This window comes from Panthera onca, chromosome D2 (assembly GCF_046562875.1).
Source record: "Panthera onca isolate mPanOnc1 chromosome D2, mPanOnc1 haplotype 2, whole genome shotgun sequence".
Lineage (NCBI taxonomy): Eukaryota > Metazoa > Chordata > Mammalia > Carnivora > Felidae > Panthera > Panthera onca.
In genome coordinates, this window is record NC_138349.1 from 57,945,798 (window position 1) to 57,957,840 (window position 12,043).

Here is a 12,043-nt window from a genome sequence, read left to right on the forward strand (position 1 = left end):
TATTTGAGTTCAGAACAGGTTATTTCACAAATTTTGTCCTCATAAGCTGTATAAAAGCTGAAATAATGAGGGCATCAAGTAGTGTAACAAACTTGAATGACCCAATCTATTTAATCTCTCTATTACAGCTACATTAGAGTAAATTAATTCTTCTTTTACATAAGCTCTTACATGAAATCTGGCCATAAACAATGACTAACCAGTACAGGGTTCAAATTAAGCTTTCGTGTGTTTTAAATACTGAGCAAAGTTCTCATAAGGCCTGCCTAAGAATCTTTAGTCCTGCAAGATTTTCTCAGGGCTGATAAAAATTCTAATTATTAGTTCCTGAATGATCTCTTTCAATGACTCCTAAGACACAAAATATGTATTAGTTAGAAATCACTTTCCAGCTCAGCTATTTACATATACCTATTTGTTTTTTAAACAGGAAAACAATATTATACAACAACTTAATATTTTAGAATTTCAAAAGGTTTTCAAATGCTTCAGCAGCTAAGATTATGGATTTGTTTCATATGTAAGGACATCCTTTGTATTGCAGAGCAGAAGAGCTCTAAGCATTGAAAAAGAAATAAACCAGGTCCAGTTCTTTAATGGGGTGGCAGTCACACATACTTTTTATAGTTATTTGTTAAGTTGCACATATATTTTATGTTCTCTGTGTGTAGGTTTTATATTTCACAATAAAAAATAGTTTTGAAACAAATGCTTACAGGTTGAAATTCTTTTCCATATAGTAAGAATAAACTATAATAAAGTATTAAAGGAATTCATTCCTATCATATTCACAATAAAATTTGGCCAAGAGAAATCAGCAAATTTTCCACTTAAGAAAGTTTCCAAATTATGCGTTAAACTTCCCAATTATTTGAGCATAATTAGTAAAGGTCCCACAGAAAAATCGGCATAGATTTAGTCCATTTCAGCTAGAACATGAATGGGGCAAAAATGCCACATATGAAAGACAACCCAAAATTTGATTTGGTCATGAGGAGGCAATTAACGGAAGTAAACAAAGAAGAAACACATAACACACTCGGCCCCACACTTACCAAGACAGTTGCAGGTTGGCAAATCAGAATCTTTCGTTGTGGACACCAGGTTTTTTGTAGGATTGGTAAAGAAGTTCATGGCATAATCATTAAAACTTTTCTGTGCACTGTCTACTGGGGAAAATTCTGATGCTCCAACACTGGATGAACAGACATCCTCTTCACTTTTGGTAGAAACCACTGTAATTCCACCTGAACACACTACATTTACATTCCTGAGAATTTGTGCTGGGTCTGGTAGGGGGGTCTCATGAGAGATACCAGGCAATGTCGGCAGTCTCTGATGCATGACTTGGTCTTTAACATCCTGCTGGAATGGTGTTTGGTCTTCGCCAGCCATTACATTAGCACACTGGTTAGTTGGAGAGGAGGCCTGGAGTAAAGGATGAGCTTTCTGATTGACATTCACGGATGGCTGTACCTGAGAATTATAAACTTTTTCTGTAAACGCCTGCCCATTGGATTCTGTTTTTAACTGGAATAATGGGAGAGAATCCAAAGGTTCAACCTTCATGGTTTTTTCCTGTGCTAATTCGGGATGATATCGCTCAAATTTTATCTGAGTGAGTGGAGGAAATAATTTTTTGTGTTCTAATGCTGAAGTCGTTTGAGTCAGTGGTTTCCATACTTTGGTTAGGGGAGGAATTTTTCCTAACAGAATGGGAAAATCATGTGGACCGAATTGACCAAATCTTTGAAATTTAGATGCTATCCAAATGTCATGTAACTTACTGTACTCATATGACAGCTGTTCCCTCTTTTTCTGGTCATTATCTTGACCAGTTAGGACTACAGGCTTCTTTTTCCGCCGATCTCTTGATGGGGTAGATTTTGTCTTTTTCTGTGTCGTGTTCTTGTGCTTTGTTAATGATGAGCTATGATTGTTTTGTACACTGGAAGGTGGTTTCTGTTGTACTGTGATTTTCTCCTGACTGCATTTTTGCTGCACATTATATGCAACAAGATTTGTTGATGTACTTTCAACCTTTTTGTCCTCTTGTTTTATATAATTGAATTTAATTATTGATGCAAGTTGTGTTAACTGTGTTGCAACATCTTCCTCTATTTTACTATGAACTGTATCTTGACACGATGGATCATCTTTTGAATCTATCTGTTTACTGCTGGCCAGTGACTGGTTACAATACCCCAATTTATCACTTGTTGGTGGCAACTGATGCAAATTCTTAGAACCCTCAAGGGTAATTCTAGCTTGAGCAACATTTTTATTGGTGTCAATTTTAGACGAATTTGGATTTGGTATGAGAAGAGATCCTGAATTTGTGACTTTTGAATATTCCTGTGACTTTGTAGATGCTTGGTTAGCAGCTGAGTTGTTGTGTGACTTGGAAATATTTTGGCCATTAAATACCACCGTGCTGCATGAACTTTGCTTTTCCAAAGATGGATAGTGATGAAGGCTTTCTGGCTCCCCTTGTAAGGTTGGGTCTTGAAGGTCTTTTTTTACCGAATAAAGGATAGCTTTACAGCTATTAAGCAAACTCGCTGTTCTGTGCTCTGTATCTTCATCCTTCTCAGACTTTGATGGTGAAGAATTTTCGGATGGAGCTTCTGATAGTTGGGTCAGAGCTTCTATGGCCACCACTTGCTCCAATGTTAATCTCCTATCTTTCATCAGGGATAGAAGACTTGGTTGAACTGGAGATCCATCTTTTGATTCTTTACTTGGTATATTTTCTAGAGATTTGGGTTGATCACTTTCATTGTGTGTACTAGTATGACTATTTAGGTTGAAATTTGCTGGATCTGGGATAGACTTGCAGTTAAAGCTGGGCTTCTGGAAGACTGAAACATTACTTCTCCCCTTGAGATGATCACAGCTCGCATTAGTGACAATGGAGCTCATGGCATTATGGTTGGCAGTGTCTTTCAGGAATTTATAGGAGTTGTTTTCAAATGCCTTGCCAAATTCTTCAATACTGAATTTTTTAAAACACACGTTGGTCTCGGTTGGTAAATAGTGTACATTTTTAATGCCATTTCTTACAGTTTGTGCAAACAATTTCTGAGGTTCTGGTAACTCGGTGAGTAGGACTTTCTTCTTGTCATCTTCAGAGTTTTTCAATTTTTCAGCTTCAGTCACAATTGCCTTAAATTCTCCTTTGACATGATCGGTTAAATGTGATTTCTTATTTTGCGTCCACTTCTCCACTTCAATACCTGTCATACTTTCTTCATTTTTAGTTACATTTTCAAGGGGAGGTGGGTTTAATTCCAATCTCTGTTGGTCCCCATGGCATTTACTGTATTCCATGGATTCTGACTTGGGGCCATTTACTGGTTTGTTGTCAAAATTTGCCTACAAAATGAACACAGAGATATCTCATATTATCTATGCAAACATATGAGTAAGAGCCATGGGAAATTTACAGTTTAATAGAAACTAAATGTAAAGCCCTGAAAAAATATTTTTGCTTTTTTTATGTGTTCAATAAAATAGCAATAATGGGTGAGTAGGAAAAAAGAAAAAGACCGAAGTACAAACTATCATAACCCACATGTATTAATATTTTGGTATACTTAATTGTTTTTCCAAATTAATTTTTAAATATTTTTATGTTGGTACCATTCAATGGGCAATATCTATTATTTGAAATACAAAATACACGCAGAAAAATGTGCAAATCATAAGTACATAACTAATTGAATTTTCACAAAACGAACACCTATGTGCCCAGATTCCAGGCCAAGAGACTCCCATCTGGGCATCATTTCACTGCCTGAGGGTACCCATTGCTTTGACATCTATCATAGATTTCTTTTGCTTACTTCCAAACTTTAAATAACTGACTTCCTTTCACTCAAAATCGTATTTGTGATTCATCCATGTTGTTAAGTATACTTGAAGTCCATTAATTCTTATTGTTGGACAGTCAAACAATGACTACAATGTATTGATTCTACCATACATGGACATTTGAATTATTTTTGGTTTTCGGTTATTGTAATTATATTGCCGTAACATATTACTCTTACAAAATTAATTATTTTACCACTTAAAATCTTACAATTCAGTGGGTTTTTTTAGCATATTTACAATGTTATGCAACAATCGTGTCTAATTCCAGAACATTTTCATCACCACTAAGAGAAACTTTTTCCCACTAAGCAATCACTGTTTACCTTAAGTTCCATAATTTATTTTAAAAAATATTTTATCTTCTTAAAATTTTTAATTTTTTATCTAATTTAATTTTCTTTTCAGAGACATAAGAGGGTTCAAGTGAGCGAGCAGCAGAAAGGGAGGGAGAGAGAGAGAGAGAGAAGCAGGGCTTACCCAAAGCGGGGTTCGTGCTCATGCTCTCTCTCTCAAAATAAATGAATAAACATTTAAATTTGTTAAGCTTGTTTGTTTGTTTGTTTATTTATTTATTTAGAGAGACAGCGAGAGCAGGGGAAGAACAGAGGGACAGAGAATCCCAAGCAGGCTCTGCACCACCAGGAGAGCCCGACATGGGGCTTGAACTCATGAACCTGTGACATCAAGACCTGAGCTGAAATCAATAACCAAACGCTTAACTGACTGAGCCACCCAGGCACCCCAATCTCAGTTTTTTAAAACCATGAAACAGCTCAGCCAAAATTATAGCACAGGAATTCAGACACTAAGGGCATTTCCTCCTGCCGTCAGGGGCAAATGCAAAGACAAGCTCCACCTCCTAATCTTTAATATGGCTCTGCACATTCTACTCAATGCCTCAGGGAGAAAAAAATGTTAAGTATCAAAACTTAGGAGACTTCCTCTTTAATGAAGATGATATACCTGACTCCATAGACGAACAAGGAGTATTGGCTGAAAAATGGAATCAATGTTCAGGATAGCTATAGTTACATTCAGAATATAAAATATTGAAGCATTATCCAATTGTGTAATTAAACACTAAACAATCTTAGTAGAAATAAATTCTATCTAATTTCTTTAAAAAAAATTTTTTTTAACATTTTATTTATTTTTGAGACAGCATGAACAGGGGAGGGTCAGAGAGAGGGAGACACAGAATCTGAAACAGGCTCCAGGCTCTGAGCTGTCAGCACATAGTCCGACTCAGGGCTCAAACTCACAGACCGTGAGATCATGACCTGAGCCGAAGTCGGCCGCTTAACCGACTGAGCCACCCAGGCGCCCTTCTAATTTCTTGATCAGGGTACACAAGTTACACAGGTTATGTTCAGTTTGTCAAAATATATGATACACACATATATATACATACATTTTCTGTATCCTTATTACATTTCAATAAGATTAATTAAAAATTAATCTGAGATAGTGGACTTTTTTTTTTAAGACAGCAATGGTCTTTAATTAAGGAGCGACTGGGTGGCTCAGTCAGTTAAGCGTCTGACTTCAACTCAAGTGAATCTCATGATTCATGGGTTCAAGCCTGAGTTGGGCTCTGAACTGACAGCCTGGAGCCTGCTTTGGATTCTATGTTTCCCTCTCTCTGCCTCTCCTTCACTCATTCTTTCTCTCTCACTCTTTCAAAAATGAACAATGAAAAAAATAAAAAAATTAAAAAAGAATCTTCAAAAAAAAATTCCATTGTTAATAGGCAAAAATGTCCAGGATATACTGGACAGTTGAAAAAACCCAACCAGGGGCGTCTGGGTGGCTCAGTCGGTTGGGCGTCCAACTTCGGCCCAGGTCATGATCTCGCGGTCCGTGAGTTTGAGCCCCGCATCGGGCTCTGGGCTGATGGCTCAGAGCCTGGAGCCTGTTTCGGATTCTGTGTCTCCCTCTCTCTCTGGCCCTCCCCTGCTCATGCTCTGTCTCTATCTGTCTCAAAAATAAATAAATGTTAAAAAAAATTTTTTTTAAAAAAAGAAAAAACCCAACCAAACAAAAAAGAGGATATAGAACCTGTACACATAATGCTTTTATTTTTTAAAATAAAAAAAAGTGGCTGGGGCACCTGGGTGGCTCAGTTGAATGTCATACTTCAGCTCAGGTCATGATCTCATGGTTCATGGGTTAGAGCCCCGCATCAGGCTCTGTGCTGACAGCTTAGAGCCTGGAGCCTGTTTCGGATTCTGTATCTACCTCTCTCTCTGCCCCTCCCCTGCTTGCATTCTGTCTCTTTCTTTCTCTCTCTCTACCCCTTCCCCACTCACACTGCCTTTCTCTCTCAAAAATAAACATTAAAAAAAAGTCCTAATTAAATAGAGTTTTGATTTGTAAAATTTATTTCCTTTAGGGGCACCTGAGTTGCTCAGTCACTTAAGCATCTGACTGTCTCAGGTCATGATCTGACAGTTCCTGGGATCAAAACCAACATCGGGCTGTCTGCTGTCAGCTCAGGGCCAGCTTTGGATCCTCTGTCACCCTCTGTGTGCCCCTCCCCTACTCATGTGCAAGCGCAGGTGATCTCTCTCTCTCAAAAATAAATAAACATTAAAATATATTTCCCTTAAATTTAAACCAAAATTGGGGCACTTGGGTGCCCCAGTTGGTTAAGTGGTTGAACTTCAGCTCAGGTCATGATCTCATGTTTCGTGGGTTTGAGACCTGCATCAGGTTCTATGCTCTCAGCTTGAAGCCTGGAGCCTGCTTCGGATTTTGTGTCTCCCTCTCTCTCTGCCCCTCCCCCACTCCCACTGTGTGTATGAGTGTCTCTCTCTCTAAAAAATAAACATTAAAAAATAAATAACTAAATGTAAACCAAAATTGATTAAGCTTCCTATGAAAAGATTTCTAGCATACAGTAAGTGAAAAAAGCTCAAAGTTTATGTAGTATCAAATTACAAATTAAAGCATAAAGGGTGTGGAGTATATATGTATTTTATATTATATATACATAAACATATAGTAAGTTTATATATTAAAATATTTCAGGAATACCTAGCTGGCTCAGTGATTAGAGTGTGCGACTCAGTCTCAGGGTTCTGAGTTCGAGCCCCACGTTCCGTGGAGAGATTGATGAAAAAAAATAAAATATAAAAAAAATATTTCAGGAAGGCTATGCACAATTGTCTACTTGTGTCGTATAGAAACTGTACTCAGTAGAATACTGGTAAATGTTTGACAATCAGATTGGGAAATGAGAGGGAGGAAACACTTTTGCAGTGTGGGCCAATTTTCATGGTGTGCACACCTCCACCATGGTGGACTGTAAATGATCAGCATGACACCCGAGAGGGTGTTAGGAAGAAAGGCGCACAATCCCAGAGCTGGAAGGAACTGATTTCATCATACCACTGAGTGCACCAACAGAGACTGCTGGTGCAACAGGCTCCAGTAACTACATTATGAATTTTTCTTTTAAGTTTATTTATTTTTATTTTGAGAGAGAGCGAGCAGGAGAGGGGCAGAGAGAGGGAGAGGGAGAGGGGGAGAGAGAGAGAGAGAGAGAGAGAGAGAGAGAGAGAGAGAGAAAATCCCAAGGAGGCTCCAGTGCGGAGCCCGTTGCATGGCTCTAATCCAGGAACTACGAGATAGTGACTTGAGCAGAAACAAGAGTCGCACGCTTAACTGACTGAGTCACCCAGGCGCACCTGAATTTTTCTTTTTTAATGAAGACTTCCTTGACATTTAATCTACTTAGGCACAGTGAATTTCCAAATATCCATTTTGTGCCTCAAAACATTTGTTAACATCTACCTTCTCTAATGAGAAGCCAACTCTCCAAAGGGAGTGAATACTGAAATGATGGCTGTTTTATTCCCTAACTTTCTATATGCACTCTGGGGACCCAAACTCATGCCACCTGCCCACTTGTGTTTTGTCTCTTCCTCCTCTACCACCCAAGGCTACCATTTAAGGGACAGTGAGTAATTCAAAGTCTCACAGCTTTCTCCTTTGCGCGCTATACTAGTCACAAGAATAGAAGTTGCTCTGGGCCCCTCTCACCCATCCCAAACCAACAGGAATGTTGAACACCTTAGATCAGATCTGAGCCCAAGAGTTGCTGAGCCCCCTCTGTTGTCTTATTTCTCCACATTCCTATCATAGTGATACTCTTACACCCATTCTTGAATGAGCTCAAATGGCATTGAGCAAAGTGGTATTTGATTCTGAAGTGACTATGCCCTTTGGACAGAATCTGACTGTAGCCTCTCCCAACACTCACATTCCATACATGCTGTATCAAGAAACAGGTGCTCAGATGACATGAAAACATCTTTCAAAGCATGTACAGAGACATGGTCCACAAGACTCTGACCTTTACTATAGGTAGATCAGTGTTTCAACGTGCCTTTTGTTTTTGTTTTGTTTCGTTTTACCTCCCGCCCTCCCCCCCATCCCAGGAGTCTTTTAAAGCTTTTTTTTCCCTAATAAACTTAGGGAAATGAAATTTAAATTTCACAAATATAGTGTGTTTGTTTATGGAATGTAGCCCCATTGTAATTTCTACGATTTTTTCCACCTTTTCCCCCCAACCAAGATAACCTTTATCCCCTTTGAGGAAAAAATAAAAATTAAAAAAAAATAACACGCAGAAGAAAAGGAGCATCCCACAAAGTGCTTATACCTAATCAGAAGCAACACCCTCAGGACTTATGTTCTCAACCTAAAAATTAAGTGTTTGGAGAAAAAATTCAGGAGGCCCACTGGTGGTTCCATTAATGTTGACTTTCAGATGATGCAATCATGCTGGATATTGTATTTTACCTCCTACATTCCCACAGAAGCATGGAGGTCAGCCCCTGCTCTGCACAACTGCTTGTGAACAAACCCAAATTTAAATCAAAAGGAAAGATTAACCAGTCATTCACCAAAGTGAAAATAAACATTTAACACACATACACAAAAAAATCCTCCTTCAAAGTAGACCTGCAAAATAGTTACCTTATTTTGCTACGACAGTAAAAATTGTCTAGCTCTTTTCCTTTTTTAGGCATAAAAAAAGGACACCTAGCCACCAAGTGTCGTAGCCCTAATATTTGAGCATTGCCTCTATCCTGTTTCTCCAGTTTGCCTACAGCCACCCTGTGAGATGTCCAAAATTCAGAGAAAGGCAGGAGAGGGTGGGGTCTAAGGGACTGAGTTTGCACGTGCCCCCACTGGTCCCCACTGGTCCCCATTGGTCCTACCTTGGTGCCAGAATGAATTATGGTTCTTCCACACCTGGGCCAAATAGAAGCCATTGCAGAGACTTGGAAAGTTCCTTTTCCAATTCAATCCACCAGATACAGACTTCTTTTCTATTCTAAAGTTTTTACTCCAATCCCCAACAAAAACCCCACCCTTATTTGGCCACAGGGTCTCAGAATCCAAAGTAAATCCTTTACGTGGGGGTGGGGCAGAGGAGGGGAATCATGTCATTAGAGGGAGGGACAACTACTGTTTAATACAGAAACATGTAAATTGTAGATTGGCTCCAAATGTATACAAAACTGAGGTAAGAACTCAACCTCTCTGGTCCCAGGTGCCCTTGTTCCTGACCTCCTCCTCTGAAGCTTTGAGCCAGTACAATTTACTCCAAGTCAAAAAGACTAAAACCATTCAGACCCCAAATCTTCTGAAGCTATCATCCTATCAAATTCCCTGGACATTCAAATATCTTAAATGGCTACCCCAAGATTAGACGTGAGTCCTCGATCGCCAAATTCTATCATTCCTTAACCTACTCTTTTTAGACCTCCAAGGAGAGTCTCAACTGAAATTCTAAAATCTAGGTCTCCTTGGAGCTCCACACTTATGTGCCTCTGTCCCCAGGCTGTAGGTGTGTCCCCCTGAGCCTACAACTTGGAGGATTCCAAAGAGAAACCCGTTGTCCTTTTGTTCTTCAGACTTTTCATGAACAATCTTACCTATGCTTAAAGTTAAAAACCAACTCTTATCCAGTGTATTTTATTCTTTATATTTTGTGTACCTTCTTTCAAGTACTTGTCGGAATATGGGCTTTATTGGAATCAGACAGACTTTGGCTACTTTCCCTGGTTCCATCCTTATAAAACATGTGGCCTAGAGTAAGCCTTGCTCTATGGAGCCTCTTTGAGCCTCAGTTTCCTTTTTTTTTTTCCTTAAAAGAATTTTTACATGATTATTTTTTAATTTTTTAGGTAGGCTTCACACCCAGCGTGGAACCCATTGTGGGGCTTGAATTCACAATTGCGAGATCAAGACCTGAGCTGAGATGGAGTCGGATGCTTAACCAACTGAGCCACCCAGGTGCTCAAGCCTCAGTTTCCTTAAGAAAAATCAGGATGAGGGGCGCCTGGGTGGCTCAGTCGGTTAAGCATCCGGCTTCAGCTCAGGTCACGATCTCGCGGTCCGCGAGTTCGAGCCTCGCGTCGGGCTCTGGGCTGATGGCTCAGGAGCCTGCTTCCGATTCTGTGTCTCCCTCTCTCTCTGCCCCTCCCCCGTTCATGCTGTGTCTCTCTCTGTCTCAAAAATAAATAAACGTTAAAAAAAAAAAAATTTAAAAAAAAAAAAAAAAGAAAAATCAGGATGAGTAACAGCATTCACTGAACAAGTTTATTTTGAGGATTAAATGAAACTATGTATTTACATACATTGTTAGACCTTATTACGTGCGGAAACGAACTATTTAGGGGAAGGATATCTATTAGGTAGTTCTTTCTTTGCTACATATATGTCCTTCAATATATAGCAAAACCTACTAATTCCAGTGTCAAGTCCACAATTAAGAAAAAAGAATATTTATTAGTGGTTATTATGCGTTGAGCATTGACTGCTGGCTAGTCATCAAAATTAACACTCTATTGGAACTATCTCATTTATGAGCTTCTCCTACTAAGTGTATTAATATCTCCATTTTTCTCACAGAAGTTTAAAAAGCTTAAATAACAATCCAAACTCAAATGAATACTCTCAGAGCCAGAATCAATCAAGGTGCCTGTCTCTCACAAGACCTTAGTGTTTAACCTCAAGGCACTGCTCTTTAAGTAATAATTAACATTTATGATGAATTCGATTAGTTACTAATATTTAGTAATGTTTACTGAACTAAGATTATGATAGATGCTTAACACTTAAAAGAACAACACAATTCCTGTGATACTTTCTTTTCCCAGATTGTGTGAATTCTTGTTTTTCTGGACCCACTAGCCTACTTTCATTCACCTGTTTTGAGTTGTAACAGCATATACAGCATTGCTATTCAAAATATTATCACCTTTTGTGCAAATTCTATATATGCACTCTATATCAAGTGATGAAGTAAACTTGGGTGAAATTAGAATCCAATTTACAATCCAACTCTTGAGGATATGGTCAGAGGCCATTGTCTCTTTTCTCTCCAAATGTTCCTTGGACTATATCCCTCCTTACTTCTGAATAACCCTGATTTGCTTTACCTTTTCCTAACTTTTTGCTCAAAATTATCAGTTTCATCTAATTACAAGGTTCGGTGAAAATGTACTGGTATTAAGTAATACCCCAATATGTAGTGCCACATTAATTTTTAAAAAACAATTAAAAGAACACACAAAAAAATGGTAGCTTACTTAATTCAATCAGACAGGAGTCAATCACAATGCAGTTTAAAATTTTTTTAATGTTTATTTATTTTTGAGAGAGACGGCGACAGAATGCAAGTGGTTTAGGGGCAGAGAAAGAGGGAGACACAGAAGCAGAAGCAGAAGCAGGCTCCAGGCTCTGAGCTGTCAGCACAGAGCCCGATGCGGGGCTCGAACTCACGAGCTGTGAGATCATGACCTGAGCCAAAGTCTGACGCTCAGCCGACTGAGCCACCCAGGCGCCCCTATCACAATGCAGTTTATATGCACTCATACTGTCAAAGCTCGGCATACAAAGTAGGTTCCAAATACCTTGTTTTTCTCTTTTCTTTTCAGGGCATTTAAATGCTCCTCAAGATTTCGGGAGACTTGTCCCATGACAAATCCTGTTTTTCACTAGGGTTTATCCCCTATCAAGTCATTTTGCTTGGAATGCTCCTCCCTGGAATGATCAAAGATAAATCCAAGGACTTTGCCTCACCTAACCCCATCCAGGAGGCCATCAGATAACTAGTTTAATTCAAGATCCCACAAAGTAACGACAAAGG

The 12,043-nt window shown here is 38.9% G+C and overlaps 1 protein-coding gene across 5 annotated transcripts in view; it reads right to left on the reverse strand.

Moving 5' to 3' along the window:
* The window catches only part of TET1 (tet methylcytosine dioxygenase 1), a 125,789-nt gene that overhangs the window by 54,490 nt on the left and 59,256 nt on the right, over positions 1-12,043 (reverse strand). For all 5 annotated transcript variants that reach the window (XM_060642579.3, XM_060642578.3, XM_060642576.3 and 2 more), the window contains exon 3: positions 1,056-3,375. In XM_060642579.3, the coding sequence (XP_060498562.2) occupies positions 1,056-3,375 (2,320 nt within the window). The remainder of the gene's footprint in view (positions 1-1,055; positions 3,376-12,043) is intronic.